The following is a 22,998-nucleotide window of genomic DNA, read 5'->3' on the forward strand; positions in this document are numbered from 1 at the left end:
AAAGAAAAAGAAAAGTGAAAAGCAACAAAATGAAGAATAACTATTAAAAAATTAAACACTTTTATGCATCCCAAGATATTATTAAGAATGTAAAGAGACAATTGACAGAAGGAGAGATCTGACCAGAATCTAGGATACAGTATATGTAAAGAACTCAACAACAAAATAAAATTAATTTAAAAGTTTTAAAATGGACAAAAGGCTTGAACAGCAATTTTTCCAGGGAAGAAATAAAAGAGGTCGCGCAGCACATGAATAGATGGTCAACATTCTTACTCACTGGGGAAACACAAAGTCTCACCTACCAGGTAAGTAATAATCACACCAATGGAAGATGACCAGTGTTAGTGTGAAAACATGGAAACTTTGACACTGCTGACGAGACATGGTATTATTCAGTAACTATGGAAAACAGTTTGTTGAACCCTCCACAGAGCAAGCACAGGATCAGCACCTATATTAATCAACAATTCCACTCCTCGGTAACTTCCCTAAAAGAATTGAGAACCGGTACCCAAACAAAAATGTGCACACATATTCACAGCAACATGACTAACACAGCCAAAAGGGAGCTATGCTCAAATACATGCCCATTGATAAAGGAATGGTAATCACATATGGTTTCATTCAGCTATAAAAATAAAGGACTGATACATGATGCTCCAACATAGATGGACCTGGAAGACATGCTCAGTGGAAAGATTCAGACATGGAATTACTCTGTGTCTGTGAAATCTCCAGAATAGTTACATCCACACGTACAGATTGCAGATTGGCTGTTACTAGGGACTACAAAGAGGAGGAGAACTGGGGAGCAATTGCTTAGTGGGTAGGGGATTTCTTTTTGGGGTACCAGAGTATTTTGAAACTAGACAGGTGCAGTGGTTCTTCAACATGGTGAATGTGGTAAATGCCACCAAAGTGTTTGCTTTAAAAGTGGTCGATTTCATGTCTTGTGAATTTCCCATCCATCAGAAAGCTGACAGTCCAGAAATCAGGAGAAGAGCAAGGTTGAACTTGCTTAAAGTATACTGGACACATGTATGGAATTATAAAGATGCACCCCCTCATAGTAGTAATGTATGCCAATTAAAAACAAAACAAAAATTGGAAGAAAAAAAGAGGAGGGGGCCTGGAAGGTGGCTCAGTGGTAGAGTGCTTGCCTTGCATGCGTGAGTTCAATTCCTGGGTTCGATTCCTCAGTACCACATAAACTGAAAAAGCCGAAAGTGGCGCTGTGGCTCAAGTGGTAGAGCTGAAGAGCTGAGGGACAGCACCGGGGCCAAGAGTTCAAGCCCCAGGACCAACAACAACAACAAAAAAAAAAAAATGGAGGAAAAAAGAAAAATCAGGGTAAATATTTCTGGTAAGAAGGAGTCCTAGAGAGTGCCAAGAGGAGAACCCTAAATTCTGTGTACAGATTGCGCCCTCATCTCTCCAATCAGGGATGCTCTGTGCATAACCCAGCTGAGGTTAAAAGAACTGAGCTGAAACTTGAGCCACTGTCCCAGGAGAGCTGACCAACTAATTCTCCCTAAAGCACAGGTAAAGCCAACACTCTTTGAAGCAAATATTACAGAATCTAGATTCCCCATGACACACAACACAATGCCCAGAATACATACCAATGTAGTCTGCACACAAAAACGTCATGTTATCAAGATGAAACACTATCAATGGTAGTGACCCTGCTGTAATGCTTACATACTGAAATTAACAGATGCAAATTTTAAAACAGCCTTGTAACTGTACTCAATGAGATGAATGACAGTGGGCCTCAAATGAATAACAGTGTATCTGAAGTGTATCTATCACATATGTATACCTATGTATGTATGTATGTATGTATGTATGTATGCATGTGTGTGTGTATATGGGCATATATGTTTACACATGTTTATATCTCCATATGGAAATCTTAGAACTGAAAAATAAAATGAGTGAAACTTAAAAATTGACTGGAGGAGCCAGGCAGCAGTGGCTCACACCTGTAACCCTAGCTACTTGGGAGGCTAGGAAGGACTAGGGTTCCAGGCCAGCCTAGATAGAGATCCATCTCAACAGAAAAAGTTGGATATGGTGGTGGGCTAGCCATGGCTGAAGTGCTGTTCTACCTTCTGAGCATAGAAGCTTCTACCCTTCCAGATTCTAAAACATAGGAGTTACTTTCACATCTGGAGAAACTTTTCTTAGCTCAGGGAGGGATACCAAAATTCTCAATGTTTTTCTTCCTCTTCCTCCTCCTCCTCCTCCTCCTCCTCCTCCTCCTCCTCCTCCTCCTCCTCCTCCTCCTCCTCCTCCTCCTCCTCTTTCCTCCTCTTCCTCCTTCTCCTCTTCCTCCTCCTCCTCCTTGTCCTCATGGCATTAAGAATAGGAGGGCAGTGGGAAGTGCTGTGGTGACCTCAGGGCCTGGGTTCTGTCCCTTACCTTTTTTTGCTCAAGACTGGCACTCTACACTTGAGCCACACTTGATTTCTGGCTACCATTATCATTTATTATTATTATTATCAGTAGTAATAGTAGTAGATTGTTGTGGGGTTTTTCAGTGGTTAATTAGAGATAGGAGTCTCATGGATTTTCCTGCCTGGGCTGGCTTCAAATCGCAATTCTCAAATTTCAGCCTCCTGAGTAGCTAGGATTGCAAGTATGAGCCACCAGCACTTAGCTTGACAAATGATCTTTTCTTTCCCTGCCTCCTACCTCCCACGGGGCCTCTGGATTCCCTCAATGGGACCAGGGCCTTAGAAAGACCATAGGAAACCTTCAGGACCCAGGCTGGGAGGCTGGCGCAGGAGCCATGCTCAGGTGACCCCAAGCTGCATGGGAGGGGCTGGTTCTGCTTTCTGGCTTGGGGTGGGGGTGGGGCATGCCCGGATCTCCATAATGCACAGCTTGGAATCCAAGGGCCTTGATCTTCTGGCCTCTTTGTGGCTATTTCCATGAGGTCATAGGACTACTCTCTTACCCATCCTGCTTTCAATTCATGGTCTTCATCTTGATTCTGTGCTGTGAACCCCTCCTGAGCTTGCTTGCATCTCTGCATTCCCAGCATGCACCTTTATGTTCCCAGTGTCATGTCCCATCTTCCTCAAGGCCTTCCTGCTTCCCCAAGGGAGTGGCCTCCATTCGAACATCGCTTCCTACATCAAGTTACTAAACTAATATTTATATGATGCCAATTGCATGCCAGAAGCGCTTGCCTAAGCACTTCTACAAAACGTAATCTTCATGGAGTGAGTTCTCTCATCCTTGACTTATAGGCAGGGAAACTGAGGCTCAGGGAGGTTAAATCACTTGCTCAGGGTCTAAGAGACAGCCTGGCTCCAAGGTCCTAGCTGTGTGGTTCTCCATGGAGCTCGAAACTGTGTGAAGCCTTCCTCACACATTGGCTGGTAGAGGAAGAGGGACCCACATCCTGGTGCCCAGGGCCTTGAGTAGGTGGGAGGAGAAAGGGGAAGGAGATGAGAGGGAGGAGCTAGGGGCCTCTGACGGCATGCACCCTGACCTGCTCCATTCTGTTCCCTGCACCCTGACCTGCTCCATTCCATTGCCTCTCTGCTCTGCCCCAGGGAAGGGGACACTCAGCCTGGCTCCTCCTTCAGTTGATGCTAGGATGGGATGCAGGCCTCCGTGCCAATTCCACCGCAGCCTGCCACCCCCAGGCTCTGACTTCCTTAGCTCCCTCCCCACAGGCGGGGCCAGCCTGGCTGTTTAATGGATTCACCCGGCAGGGAACTGCCCTTTAATAAGTGATGGTACCCTCAGAGCACTCCTGTGCAGTCCCCAGAGAATTTTCCATTTGTTTATTTAAGGGGTGATTCTTCTTCATGTTCTCCTTCTCATACTCAAAGGCAGCCTTGCAGACAAAGCAAAACAGGGCCTCTGGGGCTGTTTGTTCAATGAGGTAGACCAAGCAGAACTCTCAGGCTCAGGTTCTAGGCTCTCTCCCTGAAATCGAGGGCTGGGGATACAAGACTTCAAAACCAACAGGCAGAAGCTTCTCCATATACACCAGGGGAAAAATGATGGAACCACTTGCTGGAATGAATGTGCAAGGTCCCTGCCTTCCTGAAATAGCAACAGCAAGCCAAGGAACTCCAGATTCTGATGGGCCCACCGGCTCCCCAGGGGTCCGAAAGTGCAGATACTGACTCAGTGGCTGGGGCCAGGCCCAAGACTCCCAGACTTGAGCAATTACTCAGTTCTTCTGCTGGTTTGAGTCTGATCGTGAGCTGCTTCAGTGTTTCCAGATCCCTAGGGTTACCTGGCTGAACTCAGGGAGGCAGAATTAGACTAACAGAGGCCCTGGTGAGGCTGCTAATAGGAAATAAAATTTATTGAGTACCTACTCTGTGCCAGTTGCTGTATGCCACTGCAAGAAGATAGAAAATCTAGCCAGCTTTGCTGGATTTTCCTAAACTCCCTCAAAAAATCAGCCAGTCAAAAGGGAAAGAAGAGCTGGGCACTGATGGCTCATGCCTGTAATCCTAGCTACTTAGGAGGCTGAGATCTGAGGATCACAGTTCAAAGCCAGCCAGGGGAGAAAAGTCCATGAGACTTTTATCTCCCATAAACTACTCAGAAAAGGCTGGATGTGGCACTGTAGCTCAAGTACTAGAGCACTTGCCTTGAGCCAAAGAAGCTCAGGGACAGAGCTCAGGCCCTAAGTTGAAGCCTTTGGCTATGAGGTGAGAGTTTGGCTTTGCATCCGCTCAAGCCATAGTTAAGTTTCCTTACCATGGGCCACCAATTGTGGACCCAAACCTCTAGAGCTATGATGCAAAGTGAACATCTTTGGATTCGTTAGAATGTCATCCTGGGCTGATATACCCAGCATAGTCTTACGGATAGGGTACCTGAGCTGTGAGAACGTCAGGGTGATCCTGAGGTTCAGAGCAGGCCACAACAGGGCCCGGATCCTGCAGGGCTGTGCCGGCTTCAAAGCCTGAGACATTTTGTACAGGCCTCTCAGGAGGTGAGGGGAAAGGGAAGAGGAGGGGGGGGCAGAGAGGGAGGGAGAGAGAGAGAGTGAGCAGGGAGAAGGAAGAGAAATACAGGAGAGAGAGTAAAGAAAGAAGAGAGGAGAGAAAGGACAGAAAGTGGGAGGAGAGAGAAAGGAGAAAGGAGATAGTGGGGGGGGGGGAGGGAGGCACATACCAGACAAGACCAGGCAGGCAGGTGCTGGACACTGAATTCCACATTTTACTCCTCCATCCCTGGGCCTCCTGCTCAAAAGTGGAGAAGGTTCCAGGCTTGTTCATTATTCTGCCTTACTCTTTCCTTATCAGGCATGAGACAGGGAACAGAACTTTGGAGGAGATGGTAGGAGGACATTATTCCTAGGTGGCTGGACTTAGTTTCACAGAGCCGGAAAGAGGGGCCTTGGAGAGGGGAGGGGACCCATGATGCGGGTCTCCCCAGTGGATAGGACAGACTTTGTGAAGGTGGGAGGGGGGGGGGTTGTGCACTCTCTCTAGGTTCTTTGTTTAACGTGACCTGCCACCATCTTGACATTCTTAACCGTTTTCCAACATGGTACCCGGATGTCACTTTGCGCTGGGTACCTATGATAGAGTGGGTGGTCCAGCAGTGGGTTGGAGAAGGCATCCACACAGCCAGACCCTCTGTGACACAAAGACGAGAACTCACTGAACTCATCAGAAGCTTCAGGAGAGTGAGAAAGAGAAGGACCTTCTGGGAACTGGAAAGGAACAGCTGAGAGTGAGCCCAGCACCCCCCCCCACCCCCCAGCCCTGTGGTGACAGCTAAGCAGCTGGTCAGGGTGGGGAACAGAGGAGGGGCCCAGCTGCCTTAGAGTCTTGGCCTCTCCAAAGAAACTTCCAAGGGGACACCAGGCTCCCAATGCCAGGCGAGTACGGCTCAGCTGTGCCAGCCTGTCCCCAGGGCCTCCGTGGAATCCCAGGCAAGCCGTTCACTTCTCCTTTGGGACTGAGAAAGAAAATGTCAGGAAGGGTTGATTCTAAGTTCTGGCCTGGCTTGCGGCTTATCCCTCATTGTCTCTCGAGGCTGGTCCAGAAACTAAACCCACAAGAACAGGTGCTGGCATCTGACACAGCAGACAAGCAATGTAGAGCCTCAGGCAGGACAGAAATGGCCTCCTTAGGCCCAGTACATTCTAGAAAAAAATGGTATGGGGAAAGAGAGGGTGCTCTGGCCAGGGGGAATAAAACAAAGGTCTCCATCTGGCCTGTGGCTGGAGTCTCACAAGGACCTGGTTGGTCCGTGAGCTTAGAGCCCTGTGTGGGGGACAGTCAATTTGTTGGCCCCCACCTCCATTTTGTCCGGCCCAGGCCAGCATTACAGAGGCCCACTGTGGACCAGTGCTGGATGGTTGTGAAATGCATCTCATATTTTCCACACCAACTCAACTGGCCCACCTTTTGGTGGCTAGGAGGATGGCATTTGAACTTAAGAACTCATGGGGTGGGGTGGGATGGGGGAAATAAATGGATTCATACATGGGGGGTGGGCATTAGGGCCAGGGTGAGCAGTGTCTGCCAAGCAACAATCACAGCATGTCACCCATCCTGGTGTACTGTTTATTTCTACATGTCTCAGCACACATCTGTTTGTGGGTTGCATGATGCCATTTTCTTTTTTAGAGACACCTAAAATCACAGCCAATGTCTTACAACCAATGTGTCCCAGGTCCATATAACACAGCCAAGGATGACAGGCACAGGGACAGCTTTGTCACCCAGGAACACCTGCTGGACAGCACACATACGTCTTCCCATGGGAGCCCAGTCCTGGGTCCCTGCCCTGGAGCTCATGGTTCAGCTGCAGAGGGGAAGCGGGCTGAGACCAAGGCCCTGCGCAGAGGCTGCCCAGGCTGGCTGAGTTCTCACAGAGGGGTCAGGAACACAGCGAGGCCTCTCACAGCAAATCCCCCACCCCCCAATGCAGGGTACCACACTGGGCCTGCTGCTCCCAAATATTACACCAACGGTCCTTCCAACAACCCTGTGAGAACAAAGGAGTTCTGCCATTTGCTTTAAGTCCACATTTAACAGATATGGAAAAACTGAGACTTGGCTAATTTGGCCCCATTGTTTTTTTCTTTTGATCATAGGGCTTGAACTGGGGGCCTGGATGTTGTCCCTGAGCTCTTTTACTCAAGACTATTGCTCTACCACTTGAGCCACAGCTCCACTTCTGGTTTTCTGGTGATTAATTGGAGATAAGAGTCTCATGGACTTTTCTGCTTAAGCTGGCTTTGAACTGTGATCCTCAGATCTCAGTCTCCTGAGTAGCTAGGATTACAGGCATGAGCCACCAGGGCCTGGCAGCCCCAATCTTTTAACCCTAGAGGTTAGAGGTCAGCCATGGGAAGACAACCTCATTAAAGGTCTCCAGGGGAGGCAGAAGAGGTGAAGATGCCTCCTGCCACACCTAATGGTAAAGAACACAGGCTAGGAACCCAATGCCTGGGTTGGTTCTTGAATCTGCTATTTCTAAGCTGTGTGATGTTGGGCAACTTGCTTGAGCTCACTGAGCCTTAGTTTCCTGATCCATATAATGAGGAAAACGTGCCTCTTCACACTGAGAGTCACTGAGAGGCTCTGAGGAGGAATACACACAGGCATTTAGAGTGATGCCTGGCATGTATCTTCTGTCGTGTTACCTCTTGCCCTGTGCTGTGAGTTCTGGGTAACTCCAAAGCCAAGTATGTAGGGACCAATTACGCACTGTAGTTTCCCAGAACTCAGCACACAAGCCTTATATGTCTGAGGCCAAGAGTTTGGGCAGGTGGACATGGTGATACATGCCTATAATCTCAGTAGACAGGAGGTACAGTTTGAGGCTAGCCACGGTAGAAATCAAGATCCTATCTCAAAAAGCAAAGAAACAGAGAAAGTCCAGGCTGGGCATGGTGGTCACACCTGTAATCTCAGCTAGGTAAGAGGCAGAGATGTCAGGATCTAAGTCCCAGGCCAGCTCCAGGCAAAAAGCACAAGACCTTATGTGAAATGAAAACAAAGCAGAAAGGGTTGGGTGTGTGGCTCAAGTGGCAGAGCTCTTGCCTAGCAAGCGCAAGGTCCTGAGTTCAAACTACCACTCTTCCCTTCACCCTCCCTCACCCCCGACACACACACAGAGTTGGGGTAACAGAGGATCATCTAAGCAAGGAGGTCCACAAGACTGGGGCCAGAAAATAAGAGTCAGAGTCAGAAAATGAGGGTGGGGATGAAGTGGTCCTGGGGGCGGCTCTAGGTGGTCACCCCTGCCCTACTTGGCAAAGACATTCAGACCCACTGTGCTCCCGAGACCAGCCCCCCTCCAATCCACACCCAGGGACTGCCCTTGTCCTGCTTCGAGCTGCTCCCCGGCTTCATTGTCTGTGCCTGGAGACCCCGGATTGCAGCCAGCTCCTCTGGCTCAGGCCTCAGCTGCTCTGCCTCTCCCACCTCCCCTCCCAGGGATGCAACCATGTCCATAGCTCAGATTCTTACTGAGGGGGAATGCAGTTGAGAAGAGAGAGAGCAGAGAAATCCCAGTTCTTCCCAAGGCAGAACACCACGGTGGTTGGAGCCTGCAAAGGAGGAGGAAAACCCACGCTCCCCGACTTGGGACTCTTCCTTCTCTCACCCTCCAAGAAACAAGACAGCTTTTTGTAATCTGACCCCAGGGAAGCTCCAAGTTCCCCCAGAAGGGAGGAAGCCATGTCATCTGGGTTTGTTTGTTGCTGTGTGGCTCCTGAAGTCTGTGTGGCTTCTATAAAATGGTTGGGGGGAGGGGGGGAGCGTGCATCTGAGTCTCTGGGTGTGGCCTTGCGCAGTCTGGTCTCACGGTTCATCACTGCTGTCTACAAACACCAACAACAAGGATGGAAACCCAGTCCTTCCCGGTGTCTCCAGGGAAGGTAGGGGGGCACCCCACATCCTCTGCTCAGCTCTGGCTCACCTCCCCTCAGTCAGTGACATCTCCTCCAGGAAGCATCCTCAGGTCACCCCTCTGAACCCTGTAACCACCCACCACGTTCCTATCAGACCCAAGCACTGCCCCGCAGGACCAACAACAGGCTTGGTGACTCATTGGCCATGGGTGGTGACCCAGGTACCGCACCGGGCACACAGTAGGTGCTCAAAACACACTTGAAGAACAAATAGCTTTTGTTGTCAACTTTGGTTATCCAGTAGCTCATAAGGGTCACCTTGAAGCCTCAGCCAGGCTCCATCCTCTCCCAGAAAAGAGGCCTCTGTTTTGGATTTTTTTTTTTTTTGTCGGTCGTGGGGCTTGAACTCTGGGCCTGGGCACTGTCCCTCAGCTTTTCAGCTCAAGGCGAGCGCTCTACCACTTGAGCTACAGCGCCACTTCCGGTTTTCTGGTGGTTTATTAGAGATAGGAGTCTCACAGTCTTTCCTGCCTGGGCTGGCTTTGAACTGTGATCCTCAGATCTCAGCCTCCTGAGTAGCTAGGATTACAGGCATGAGCCACTGGCGCCCGGCTGGTTTTGGATTTTTATATAAATATATAAAACTATAAACAAATGTTTGTGTAGATATATTTATGTATCATTAGTTATATACATATATTTACACTTATTTATCTAAATAGATTTATATAAGTAGATATTTATATTTATATCAATATTTATATGTATTCATATTTATGCAAATACCTATATAAATATATAAAATATGTTAAGACATATAAATGAATATGCATATAAATAAATGCATGGATAGAAGATACACATTTTTTGGTCTGAAACAAGGACTCAAACTCAGTACCTGTGGCCGCTTTCACCCATTGGCTAGTGCTCTGCCAACTGAGCCACAACTCCACCCCCTGCTTCATATAGTTTAAGGAAGAACATGATCATGATGTGGGTAAATGTCCCCCAGAGGACCTTCCAGTAAAGGCTTAGCTGCCAGCCTGAGCTCCAGCTACTGGGAAAGGAGGAAGTAACATCATGGGGCGTGGCTTCGGAGGAGAGGTGTGGCCTCAAAGGAGACTTTGGCCCTCTGGCCCTTCCTCTCTGTCTTTACTTCTTGGGCTCTCTGTGATTAGAATCTCCTTTGCCAGTGGCTTCCACCAGGATGCACTGTGTCCCTATTAGCCCAAAGCAATGTAACCCAGTACCGGTTACTTTATTAAGGTAGACCTTTTACTTTTTTTTTGTCTCAGGTATTTGGTATAATAATGGAAAACTGGCTGTCACAGGCATTAAGAGCAATAACTTTCTGAAGAAATAAGAGAACAAGTAGAGGTCAGTTCTTTGGCCCTCTGCAAGGGTACAGGCCAAGGTCATGTCATGTACTAATTAATCAAGATTCTTACAGCCCTCTGTGAAGAGGCAGACACAGGCTACTGGGGCAGAAGGGACTCAGTTCAGCCACCGTTGGGTCACCGCTACTTGAGACCACACTTGTTTGCCAGGATTTCTCAAAGTGTGGGCTTGGATCAGTACCAGTCATGCCCCAGAGTCTGTTAGAAATGCAAGTTTCCAGACCCTACTTCAGAGCTTTGATTTCAGAAACACTAGTTTAGTGACCAGGTCAATTGTGAGACCTATTGCTACTGACCATCCTCATTCTCTCACCGGTCAATGGACACCTGGGCCACAAGAATGTGTCTCCCTAGGCCCTCAACAGAAAGACATACCTTTTTACTCCACCTGCCCCAAATTACTGGTACCTAGGGCTTAGATTGCAACTAGTGTGAACCTCCTCCCTTCTCCCTGTCTGCCAGCCTCCACAAGTCTGCCTTGGCTTGTCTGGATCCTGCCCAGTGCAGGCTTGCTCTCCATATTGGGCCAGGGCACCCAAGTTCCTGGAGATACAATGCATTCTAACATCGCAGGCGAGGTGGCAGGGGACACAGACAATGGGCCTTGTGTTTCCCCCCACGCTTTCCTGCAGGGGACTCTGGAGCCTGAGCTGGAGAGGGAAGAAGGCTGAGCCATCAAAACACCACTACCCAGTGCTGGTCCCGCTTGTGTCTGCCTGGGCCCAGGCTGAGGCCAGCAGGGGCCCTGGTCTCCTCTTTCCATCTCCTCCTAGGATGGTACTATAGCCCTTATTCCTGAACCTTCTAGGTTCCCACTCATCACAGCCTTAGGAAGAAATGGGGCCATATCAACACATCCCCTCTCTTCCCTCTCTGCCCCCCCTCCAAATTGAGGGGAGGGAAGGGGAGGGGAGGGGAGGGGAGGATGGGCAGTGGACGGGGCTCTCCAGCCACCCGAAGCCACAACCCACAGCAGTCCTCTCTTGGTGGCTGATTTCTCTTCATTAGTGCAATCACATCAACAGTGACAGCAGCGTATTTATTACTGTCCTGACGACAGCCATTTCTCACCCAGTGATGCGCAGACTGATAATGAGCTTGGAGCAGAGCTAATGAGGAACTCCCCCCGGCCCTCCTCGCCAGCTTGGGGCCGAGAGGGCCTGCCTGCCCACCTACCCCCCTGCCTGCAACAGGGCAGGAAGAGGCCATTCTACGTGAGGAGCTCAAGGGTCACAGGCTGTGAGCACACTGTCCATGGGAGGGGACTGCAGGGCTGGCAGGGCAAGAAGTGGCTGAGCACAGACTCAAGACAGGACCTTGAGTTGGCTCTGGTCCTGGGGCTGTGAGCCAGGGGAGCTACAGGCAAACCACAGCCATGGGCCAGGCTGGTTGCTCAGTGGAGACCTGGGGGCTTGGATGAATGCTTTGAGGTCTGTTTCCCTGTGTAAGGAGGTGATGGAGCCTCTGTTGAAAACACTGAGCCTGTAATATCTGGGTAGGGCGGGGTATTCAAGTCTGCTATAGGCAAGCGTGGTGAGTGCTGTTTGGCACATGACAGAAAAGACACATACGATTCTCCCATACTTCTCATTGGCTGCCCATGGCTACTTACCTGTATGGATCTTTTTTTTTCTCTTTCTGGTCCTCCAATACTGTTATAAATATTCAAATGGCCCTTGGCAGAAGACCAAAAAAAAAAAGGTTCCCTGTCCCTGGCATGGAGGATGGTCACTTCTGGAAGATAAATGCAAATAGACCACAGAAAACCCACATATTAAATTATTATCAGCTGAATTGTCCTTAGAGTGAATTTTGTTGTTGTTGAATCCTTTTAGAAAACCATCAAATGGATGGCAGTTTTCACAGATATCCCATCTGCCCTTCACCCAGCCTCTACATGAAGTTGGCCAGAAAAGTATTCATGTTGTTGATATTGTTAATGTTGAAGTTCAGTAACATTCAGTGACTTGTCAAGGTCACTTGACTTCTAAGCAAGAGACAATGAATGCAGTCAGCTGCTTGCCAGGCCACTGCTGTGGGTCTGGTTGATGTAGACAGGAAGTTCAGCTTCTCCGGAAGGCACCCACATGTCTACATGGATAAGAGCTCCATGCAGGACAGAGCCCAAGCCCAGCACTTCTGAGGAGACCGCAGACCCTGCTAGTGCTGGCCATTGGTGTTGCCTGTCAGTTTATCCTGTCCCATCCTAATCAAAAGGAGGGAGGAGGCAGGAGACAGGCTCCCAGGGGTCTAGACAGAGGAGAGAGGCTGAAGATGAAACTGATGCCAGAAACATCTACCACTGGAACACAAGGGCATCTTGGGCAGGGCCAGGAGCTTGATGTCCATCCCACCACACTTACCACCTCTCCCACCATAGATCAGTTATGGCAGATGGTTATAGGGGCTATAGACAATTGTGTTGGGGATACAATTGCTTTAGGCGGTGGTTATGGATAGAAAACATTGTAGAAAAAAATTAAAACATAAAGAATTGAAATACATAAGTAAGGCATCTTGGGAGTTTCCAGAAGATACAACCTAGAATTTTGGACCCAAGTGTTATATAAGGGTATCTCATTCACATTTTTCAAAGTGGGTTTTGATACATATCCTTGAGAGTCCAACAATCCAGGAGCAACACCTACTACATCCTCTAGCAAAATGCCTTTGTGTGTGTGTGTCAGTACTGGGGCTCGAACTCTGGACCTTGTAGTCTCACTTAGGCTTTTACTTAAGGCCAGTGCTCTACCATCGGAGCCACAGCTCCACTTCTGTTTTTTATGTTTTTTTTTGTGTGTGTGGTTAATTGGAGATAAGAGTCTCATAGACTTTTCTGCCAAGATTGGCTTTGAACCAGTTCTCAGCCTCCCAAGTACCTAGGATTATAGGTTTGAGCCACCAGCACTAGGCTGAAAATATTCTTGGTAGGTGAGACTAGAACTCAGATAGGCCATGAAATAGGATACAAATTTCCACTTATTTAAAAGATAAACTATAAGAAAGAAAAAGGCCATGTAGATGCAGACTGGGCAGCTTCAGGCTGTGCATACCGCTCCTCTATTACAGTAGTCAATGGAAGAATCTGGAAATGGATGTGCATCCCCCACCCCCACCCCCTTGTATCCCCAGAGGTACACAATGAAAATCCTGACGGCATGGCCCCGGGTCAGCAAGGCAGCATAACTTGTCATCTTCCCTCTGAGACTTTTTCTGACACTCTTACAATGCCCTTATTTAAAGAGTTGAGTTCATTAATTGGGGGAGAATAATTGATGTCTAATACCTTCATCCTGGCTGATGAAGGGTTATTATCTAAACTCAAGGAGCTTATAATTAAAGAAATCCGTCTCGTACACATTACGAGATCATTCAGAATCAACAAGACCAAAATGGCCCAGTAAAACATCTCTAGCCCACAGGCTCGCTGACAGCGTCGAAGCTCAGGGGCGGAGTTCCAGCTGGTGGCTCAGGATGGCGTCACATGAGTCCGTGGGGACAAAAGAGATGTAAGTCAATGAAATGGGACAGGGATCCTTAAGGAGAGAGAAGGGAAGGGGACATGTGGGACTGTGTGTGTGTGTGTGTGTGTGTGTGTACTACAGAGGTGCATGGGGCAGAGTGAGGAGAGGTCTGTGGGCAGGGGGTGACACACAGCTTTTGGCATCCACAGCATATGGCTAAGACACTGTGGGCACCAGTGGGCACTCAATGGAGGACTTGGGTTGTCTAATGGGGGTAGGTAGTGGTAGCTTACCCCACTCCCTGTGCCCACCAGGCTAGAGAGAAGTCTGCAGTCACAAGAGATGGTTCTCAAATCTTCCAGGCTGGCCCGTAGTTGAGGGATGTGTACTTTCTGAAGATGGATAGCTTGGCTAGATCAAAAGCAGTTACCCGACCTGCATTCTCTGCCTTTCTTTTTCCTTTTTCTTTTTCTGGCAGTGCCTTAGGGATGAAAACCAGGTCCACGTACAAGCCAGACTCTCCTTCTTACTAAGTCAAGTGATCTGTGCAAGTGGCTAAATATTCCTGAACTTCAAAAGGACGTTAAGACTTTGTGGCCAATCTCCTTCCTAAATGGGCGAAAGAGCACATGGGGTCTTTCTGAAGGACACCCATAGAAATTTGAAGTTTTCTGACAGAATCCAGTAAAAAAATCAACAATAACAAAAACCCACCACCAACAAACACTTCCCTTAAAGGCTTAAACAGCTGATAATAGCTTAAAATATGTTTTTTTGTGGTGTCTTTTGAATTTTAAGCTGGACATAGTCTTTTTTTTAATCATAGCACCCACAAGCAATGTTTTCATTTTGTATTTCTTAATTTTAAGTAGCTGTACAAAGGGGTTTCAATTCAACACGTCAGATGATGAGTACAATGTGTCATCTCTCCCATCCTTCTCCCCGTCTTCCCCCATGCCAGCTAAACTCGTAAGTGTTGTGGTTCCATTTCCACCTGGGTCTGTTGAATATGATGACTTTGCCCACCCTTCCTCTCTCCATATCACAGAGAATATCTGAACCTAATAAATAACTCCCAATAACAGAAGTTTAGTTGCCACTGGAGAGTTCAGAAGGACCAAAGAAACAAGCGTCTTGGGGGCTAGAGCACCTGTCTTCTCCTGACCCCAAAGCTGCCCTTGCTTCCCTGTCACCAAGATGAAGGTAAAAATGACGCTGGCATAGCAACACTTTTTCAGTGCACAGTCCTGAGATCTTGGCATTCATCCCTGCCACAAGCCAACCATGTAAGGAGAGAGGAAACTGGCACAGATAGACTGTCACTCAGCCAACGTCACTCAAAAAAGCAAATGGCAGGGAGGACTTGAACCCAGGTTGTGTTCCAATGTTGGATTCCTCAGTGGCCTGTCTGTCCCCATGGGCCTCCTATGCTGCATTCTGCTTTAGCTTCCATGGTTCAAAGTAGGAAGTGGAGAATCGGTACTGGTCCCATCAGGAGCTTATATTAAGCTGTGACAACCCCAGCATCCGTGTGTCCAGTCATATTCCTGATCATCTCCCTGACTCACAGACAACACAGCAACTGCCTCACCAGTCTGTACTTCCAGAGACACCCTGGGGAGGTTCCAGCAGGGACAGGGAGTAGGAGGAGTCCTGCAAGACACCAGAGGTCTCCCCAGAATTCCCCATGTGGATGGCATTACTGCATGTCATAACTCCTTCCCTCTGAATTATCACATCATCAAAATTTCATGGCCCCTCTGGGTCACTAATCGCTTCCCAGTGGCAGAAAACTCGAATTGCTTCTTCACCCTTGCCTTCCACCCCCACCCCCCATACTCTGTTCTGTTTGGGAGATTCCTGTATGGCTCCACTATTGATGTCCCAAATGACCCAAAGGAGACACTTCCAATCATTTGGGGCCATCTCAGCCCTATGCGAGGGGGGGATGGTAGAAAACAGGAAAGGGGACCCTTCATGTTCTACCAAGATCCACACACCAAGGGCAAAGCCAAGAGCCAGGAGGGTCTGGAAGAAGAGGCGGGGGGAGACTCAGAGCCTGTTTCCAAACTCTATTGTCCACCCTGACCAGGCCCATTGTGTCTAACAGCAGAGTGGTCTGTGTGTCTCACTCACAAATGGTTGTCACTCTTGGGGAGGATGCCGAGGGGTGCCCTGGGCTGTGGCAGGATACTGGGGATCCCAGGGCTCTGGGTTCATCCTGACACTCGGACCTTGCAGCGGGAGGGCAGTCCACTTTTCCCAGCCTCTCTGCCTGTCTTTTTCCAGCATGAAGAAGCCTGCACTTCCCAGCTCCTTTGAGTGACCAGCACAGAGGGAAGGGAGAGGGGCTGAAGTCATCAAGAATCCACACAAGCACTTGCTGTCCTCCCCCCACAGCATGGTTGAGGGTCCCTACATAGTTCAAATGGCACCCCCATGAATAGAACATCACTCCAAATCATCTACCCCTCCTTGTTACAGAAGTGAGGGCAGCTGGCTGGTGTTCAGTAGGGATCTCAGGCCCAGCCAACCAGGCCTGCTAGAGGCAGCTTCTGCTGTGGAGCCTGTGCTGAGAATGGTGGGGGAGGGGGGTGTCACTACCATGGTCCAGCCCCGCTCCCCCGACTCGGGGAGCCTCAGCGGCCTGACAGAGTAAGGGTTAGGTGGCACAGGAGGTATGGAAAGTTCAGGGGAGACCACAGGCACTTCATAAGCCACCAGCTGACCAATATTCAGTGAGTCACTCATTCAGTCACTCACTTCATTCATTCACTTGTCAGATCAGTGCTCTGGAAGAGGTAGGGCAGACAGCAGGCCCATGCTCAAAGACGCCATCACATAGTTACTTAGTGACTGGAACGGGACATTAGGCCAGGTCCTGCAGGAAACAAGGGGTGGGCTTGAACCCCTGGGAGGAGGGGGCCCTGGCACAGTGATAGCTCAGGGCCAGTGGGAGACCAGTGTCCGGTGAGCTCCAGGCTGAGCACGGTGGCTCTCACGGGGACAGAAGTGGGCGCAGGGGAGTGGCACAGTGAGATGGCAGGGTAGACCATGCGGAGAAGGTAGAGGGAGTTCTGCCATCCTTCCAGTCCTCACCCCATGGTATTAATCCTGAACATTTAGGAAGAGCATCTCAGGGGTGATTGGGATCATCTCATACAATCATCCAATAGATGTGGTTTTCAACTGTATCCCCATTTCACAGATAAGGAAACTGAGACTTAGGACAAGCTTGGCCCCATGAAGGAGGCGGAGGCCAAAAGGGCCGTGGTAGACTAGAAGTACCTGGGCAGGTGGCACAGGTTGGGGGCACCTGTTGGTCTACACCCAGGAATCTGAGCAGACAGCCTCCATGGTGCCTTTTCCTAGGTACCCCAAATGGGTACCCCTCCCAAGCAGTCTCTTGCCCACAAAGCTCACTGGTTTGTCTCCAGCTTGTCTTCCTTTGCCAGCCACTCCGGCAGTCACTGCCGGCCCATTTGTTACCATTGGAATCCCAGGGCCCCAAACCATGATGACTAATTCCCACAGCTTCGGCAAGGCCATCAGTGGACTCCAGGGAGAGCCGGGATGGAAATCCACACCCAACCCCCACCTCACTCCCAGAGGGGGCTTCTAGCCAAGCAGGAGACCCTTTAAACCAACTGCTCAGACACGCTGTCACCAGAAGGCAAATTGTTCTTGCAATGTAACCCATGGCTGTACAATGACCAGTTTGTGCATGGCAGCGTGGCCTCCATAACCAAGCTTGTACACGCAGGCCAGATGCTGCTTGTGCTGAGCGGGAGGGAGGTGGGGTGGGGTGGGGTGGGAGGACGGATGGACCAGCTCTCTGGACCTTTTCATGTGTCTTTCAAGTCAGACAACAAGCCCATTCCCCCTTACCTTTAGCTCATAGGCTTAACTGCCAGCAATCCAGGTACGAGGTCAAACACACACCAACAAACAGTTTAACATATCAGCTTAGAGTCAGCCATTAAGGCCTTGTTTAAGCACAGGTCTGCTGTAAAGGATTTGGCTTCTTTCCCAGCCAAATCGTTCCCTCTCCCGATGGAACCAAGTTCTTGGCCCCTACTCTGGCCTTCCAGTAGAGGACAGGAGGGAGAGGCCATCAATAAATGTTTGTTGAAGAAATGTATGAAAGGAAGTTTGTGAGACAGACTCGGATGATGCCTTGTTCTAGGCCAGGCAGGGCGGGGGGTCTTCTGCAGCCAATAGAAAACACTAAACTCTTAACACTCCAGAATGTTCCAGACTCCGGGCATGCACAGGGAAACAGGGACACAGGAGAAGGGAGTGGGAGCAGCAGGGGCACCTCCCACCCCACTCCTGTGTGAGGCTTTTGACAGTTGAGCCCCGGGCAAACACGACACTCAGGCCTCCTGGTAATTAGCAAGAGGCCCCGATCAATAAGTTATTTTTTGCTGTCAGTAATTAATAATTACAGCTTAGCCACACCATGTAATTAAACTTTCATCCTGCTCCCTCGTGTGCTGTTTGGCTTTTATTGTGATTAGCTCCCAGCACTAAACTTTCTCCCTTTGGAACCTTCTAGGATCTTCCAGAGTTTGGAGTATCTGGGTCTCTGTCAGGGGCTTTCTCACTGTCTGGTTCACTCAGCTCTAGCTCTCTCTCTCTCTTGTTTTTTCCCTAGGTTCTCTTGAAAGGACCACAAGGCCAGCTGCCATGGCAGTACCTACCTACCCACCCTCCTTCCCTCCACAGCCTGGCAGGATGACCTCCAGCAGGGAGCCGAGTCCCAAACACATGCAAACTCCTGAAATATCTCCAATCCCCATGTAACTCTGCAAGGGGGCCAGCTACTATTCGTAGGGTCCTGATGAGGAAACGGCTTAGAAAAAATCTCAGCCACTCCCTTTAGATCTGGCAGCATAGCCAAGATCTCAAGAGCCCCTCTTGAAACTGCCAAACCCAATGTTCCTACAAACCTATTTCCTACAATGTCACTGCATTCCAGCTGGGAAATGATTTTGAATGATAGGACTTGGGGGGGGGGGGATGTCTAAATGGTAGCTTTTATATAACTAGGGATGTAGCTCAAGTCCGGGACCTGGGGAAATATAAACACTAGACGAAAAGCCTAGATGAAATCTGGCTGGGGTAGACAAGAGAGGGGTGTTTCCAGGAACAGATACAGATGCGTGGCCCCTCGCCTCACTCTGGAGAATGGGGTTGGTCCGAAGTGACAGGAAGTGTTGGTGGCTCCAAATATCCTGCCATCCCCAAGGATTCATGACATAGCCTCAAATGCAAAGAAACTCAGTCTCAAATCCTAAAGCAGATAAGCAATGACCCCGTGCCCTAGCCCCAGCTACCAACATGCAAAACCAGCATGGCCCCAAGCTGAGACCAGAGGCGGCCTTCCCATAATGCTCTGCAGCTTGGGGAAACAAATGGAAGGAGTGGGCAGGCAGAGGCTAGCAAACAAACACTAGGAGCCAGAGAGCACAAAAAGGAGCAGCAGGGGCCTGGACAGCCAGACCCTCAAAAGACAGCAAACAGGAGATGCAGGAGAGGGAGGCAATCAATCAAGAGACCTTCACAGCTCTAGACAGGCAGGAAGCTCAGGGGGAAAGACAGACAGGTAGAATTTCAGCCTCACACCAGGGTGGGGCTGGGTGGGGCAGAAGGGATGAAAAGACCCTAATGAAGGACCACCAGGTGCCCTGAGGTGGGGAGGGGCTCCAGAAAGGCCTAGTTAGTCCTGGCTGAGAAGAACTCCTATCTAAGGACCTAGGGGAAGTCAGTTTCCTGGAATCAGTGAAGTTAGATGGATCTATTCAGGCTAACGCCCCTTGGAGCTAGCAGACCCTCTTGAATTTTGACTAGTAACTCACGGGCAGCTCAGAAGGAGCCCACGGAGGAGCAGAGTGGATGCCAGCCCATTCCCGTTCTTCCAGGGAAGCCCCAGATAAGGGCACCCCCACCTGCACCTGGCTGGCCACCCCCAGCACACCTGGCCCTGGGTCTCACTTTGACCCAGATCCTGGGAGTGGCCTTGAGCACCGGCCCTTTGAGGCCAGGGCGGCCTCAGTTTCCCCATCTGTGAAACGACTTCCTAGAACAAGATGACCTCGGAGGTCCCCGCCTGCTGGAAGGTTTTATGATGATCATAAAAATAATAACTTTTATTACCTTACATTTATGGAGATCGTTACAAAATTTCAAAGTGCTTTTACCTAAATTACCTCGTAAAAAAGTCTCCCCTCCACCCTGTGAGCGGGAGCTGATGATTTTTCCTCCGTGATCTGCCTGACTCTACGTGCATGGGGGGAAGGTGGGGTCCCTTCTTCCTCGTCGGGTCCACCGCGACCCCGGAGGTGAACTGATGAGACCCGGCCTGGATTGTAGCCCCTGTCGCCTGGCACCCCGGCTGGGTCTAGCCCCTCTCTCCGCAGCCCGGAAGAACGAAGGCAGGGAGAGCCCAGAGCCCGGAGCCTCGGTCCAGACTTCGTCTCCCTCCGCCCCCAGCAGGCGCCGCTCGGACACCGCGGGCACCGCCGCCTCCTGGATCGGCGAACCCCAAACGTAGTGAGAGCGCGGGTGCAGCGCCCTTCCTCTCCGGGCGAGGGTGGGGTGGGGAAGGGGGGGGGGAGACGGAGGAGGGAAACGTCTGGATCTCAACCTCGGATGGGGACAGCGCCGATCCCTCCTCGCCCTTCCCACGCGCTCATTTCCAAACCCTTCTCCACCGCCAGGCTGCTCCGGGCAGCCACAGGTCAAGGCGTCGGCTGCGAGACAATCCGGCCGCCGGGGACGGCGGGGGCGGGCGGGAGGGCGGCCCCAGACCCTCCCCGGGCACCACCCCCCGCGGGTCAGGCCGCCCGGCTCCCGCCGCTCGCTGGCTGCAGAGCAGCCCCAGCCCCGAACCAAAGCACCCAGCAGCCGAGCTCCGGTACGTGGCCCCAAGCGACCACGCCGGCCGCGGGCGCCAGCCCCTTCCCCGCCTTCCTGCTCCAGGCCCTGGCCCGGGGAGGGGCGGGGCGCAGCGCTTGCCCGGCCTGGCCTTCACCCCCCCTCCCCCAGCCCCGCACCGACTCTTTCCCCGCAGACGCTGGGCGAGATCAGCCGCCGGGCCCCGATGAGCTCCGGAGAGCCGGCCGAGGAGCCCGCGCCCCCACGCCGGCTCCGGGACCACCCACCGCGGGCGGGGCCGCGGCCGCGCCCCTCGCGCCACCCCCTCGTCCCCCAGTCAGAAGTCACAAGTGTCAGGGGGACTGCCCCGCCCGAAGGAGAACCCCGAAACTCCGGGAGGGGCAAGTCTTGAAAACTCCCAGGAGATGCGATTGCCAAGGCTAAGCCGGGTCCTCCGGGAGGCCCCTCCCGCCCCCCGCGACTGTCCCGCGCTGCCCCTCCCGCGCGGGGCAGGCAGGGGTCCCCGGTACCTTGGGCTCTGGCCGCGCGGATCCGATGCAGGGCGAGCAAAGTCCAGGTCAGCAGCCTCCACATGGTGACCAGCCCGCGGGGGTCCTCCGGACTGTCCTTCCCCTGCGCCTCGCTTTATAATCCTGGGGTCCAGCACCCCGCGGCTCCGGTCCAGAAAGTGTCCAAGCGACTGGGGCGTGCTATGCCCTCGGAGAGGGAGGGTGGTCCGCGCCGGTGACCCCCTCCTCCTCCTCTGCTGTCCAAGTCCTCAGCGCGCCCGGAAAGCGAGGGGGCGCGCGGAGAGGAAGAGGCAGAGCCGTCCTCTCTTAGCACCCCAACTCCGAGTCCTCGTCCCCGGCCAGGTGGCCTCTGCGACCCGATCGGGTCGCTGGCTTTGCTTGGGAATCGCAGTCAACTTCAGGAAACTTCCTGGGGTGGCCACGTTGCCCGCCCCCCGCCCCTCCCCGCCCCTCCCCGCCCTCCTCCGGCTGGGCTCTCCCGGCCGACCCCGGCGTCCGCACCGCCTGTCCCGACGCCCGTTCCCCCCCCCCACCCCGCCCCGCTCCGGGACCCGCTCCGAGCCCGGCGGGGGGCGGCCGCGGGTACAGGGGGAGTCTTCAGGGGCGCGGGGCTCGGGGGGGCGCGGTTGGCATAACGGTCCGAATCTCCCCGGAGCTGAAGTTTTCTTCTAACTTTGAAGGCGGTATCTGGTGGAGCTGAGCTACCCCTCCTGGACTCCACCGCCCCGGTGCCCCATCTGGAGACCCTGAGGCGCCCCGCGGCGCTCCGCGCCCAGACAGCCGCCAAACTTTGCAGGTTCTGCAGCCCCGCGCGCCCCTCCGCGCGCCCGTGTCCGCGCCAGCTGCGGGTTGGTGGGGGCGGTTGCCGGGCTCGGCGACCCGGGCGGAAGCCCGCGCTCCGGGCGTGGAGCCTTCTGCGGGCGCGAGGATCCAGACAACCGGCGCTGCCCTCCGCCGCGCCCTGGCCGGAGCTCTCGGCGAGACGCACGGAGAACCCGGCCAGCAGCTCCGGATCCGGGGCTCGGCAGCCTTCCTCGGACGCCCGGCACTCACCGATCGCCCGGCCTGGAGGACCTGCGGCCGCCCTTAAAGCCTCGGCCACGCCGCCACCGCCCACCTCGGACGCCGCCGCCGCTGCTGCCGCTCGCCGCTCGCCTCTCGCGGAGCCTGCCGCCCCGCGGTTCCTCGGGCTCGGCGTCCTGAGCTAAGCCGCTCCTGCCTGCACCGAGCCGGAGCTGCGGGGGCAGCGCGAGCCGGGGACGAGCGCGGCGGAGGCGGAGACGCGAAGAGGGGGGCCGAGCGCTACCCCGTGGCCGCGACTGGAGCGCAGCCCGCGCGCCGGGAGGGGGGCGGCGGCGGCGGCGGCGTCCCCGAGCCAGGCCCGGGTGCGGGAGCGAGCCCCGCAGAAACACAGCCCGTGTGCGCGGCCGCGGGCGCCCCGTGTCTGTCGCCAGGGATGGGCCGGGGCGCACCGGGCCCTGCGCGCGCTCTCTTTAACCTTCCTTTACAGACTCGGGGCCCCTGGCACCCTCCTTCAAAGGCCTCATCTGACTCTGCCCTGGAACCCCCAAATCCTTCCAGCACAGCGTGGAAGAGCGATTTGGGGTGGAGAGAGGGATTCGGATATACACTTGATTTTGTTTTCCCTGATCAGACTCTCCAAAGTCTGGAAACACTGGGATGGGAGAACGAGACAAAGACAGGCCTGGGATTCAGAAAGCGGAGACAGGGAAGTTGGTGTCAAAACATAGAGGTTTTGTTTGTTTGATTCTTCTTTTGAGCTCTGCTGGTAAAGGGCAGAAGATGGGGACATTAACAGGGAAAACTCCAAGGACGGAGCCTGGGAGCAGCCTATTTTCTGTAAGCTGGGC

At 52.3% G+C, this 22,998-nt stretch overlaps 1 protein-coding gene across 1 annotated transcript in view; it reads right to left on the minus strand.

Annotated features, from left to right (window-relative positions):
* Sdk2 (sidekick cell adhesion molecule 2) overlaps nt 1-21,534 on the minus strand; it is a 233,771-nt gene extending 212,237 nt beyond the window's left edge. Inside the window, exon 1 of the mRNA XM_069993202.1 lies at nt 21,128-21,534. Within this exon, the coding sequence (XP_069849303.1) occupies nt 21,128-21,191 (64 nt within the window). The 5' untranslated portion in view covers nt 21,192-21,534. The remainder of the gene's footprint in view (nt 1-21,127) is intronic.
* Between the last annotated feature and the right edge of the window lie 1,464 nt (nt 21,535-22,998).

Source organism: Dipodomys merriami, unplaced genomic scaffold (assembly GCF_024711535.1).
Source record: "Dipodomys merriami isolate MVZ:Mamm:240054 unplaced genomic scaffold, mDipMer1.0.p SCAF_42, whole genome shotgun sequence".
NCBI classification, from domain to species: domain Eukaryota; kingdom Metazoa; phylum Chordata; class Mammalia; order Rodentia; family Heteromyidae; genus Dipodomys; species Dipodomys merriami.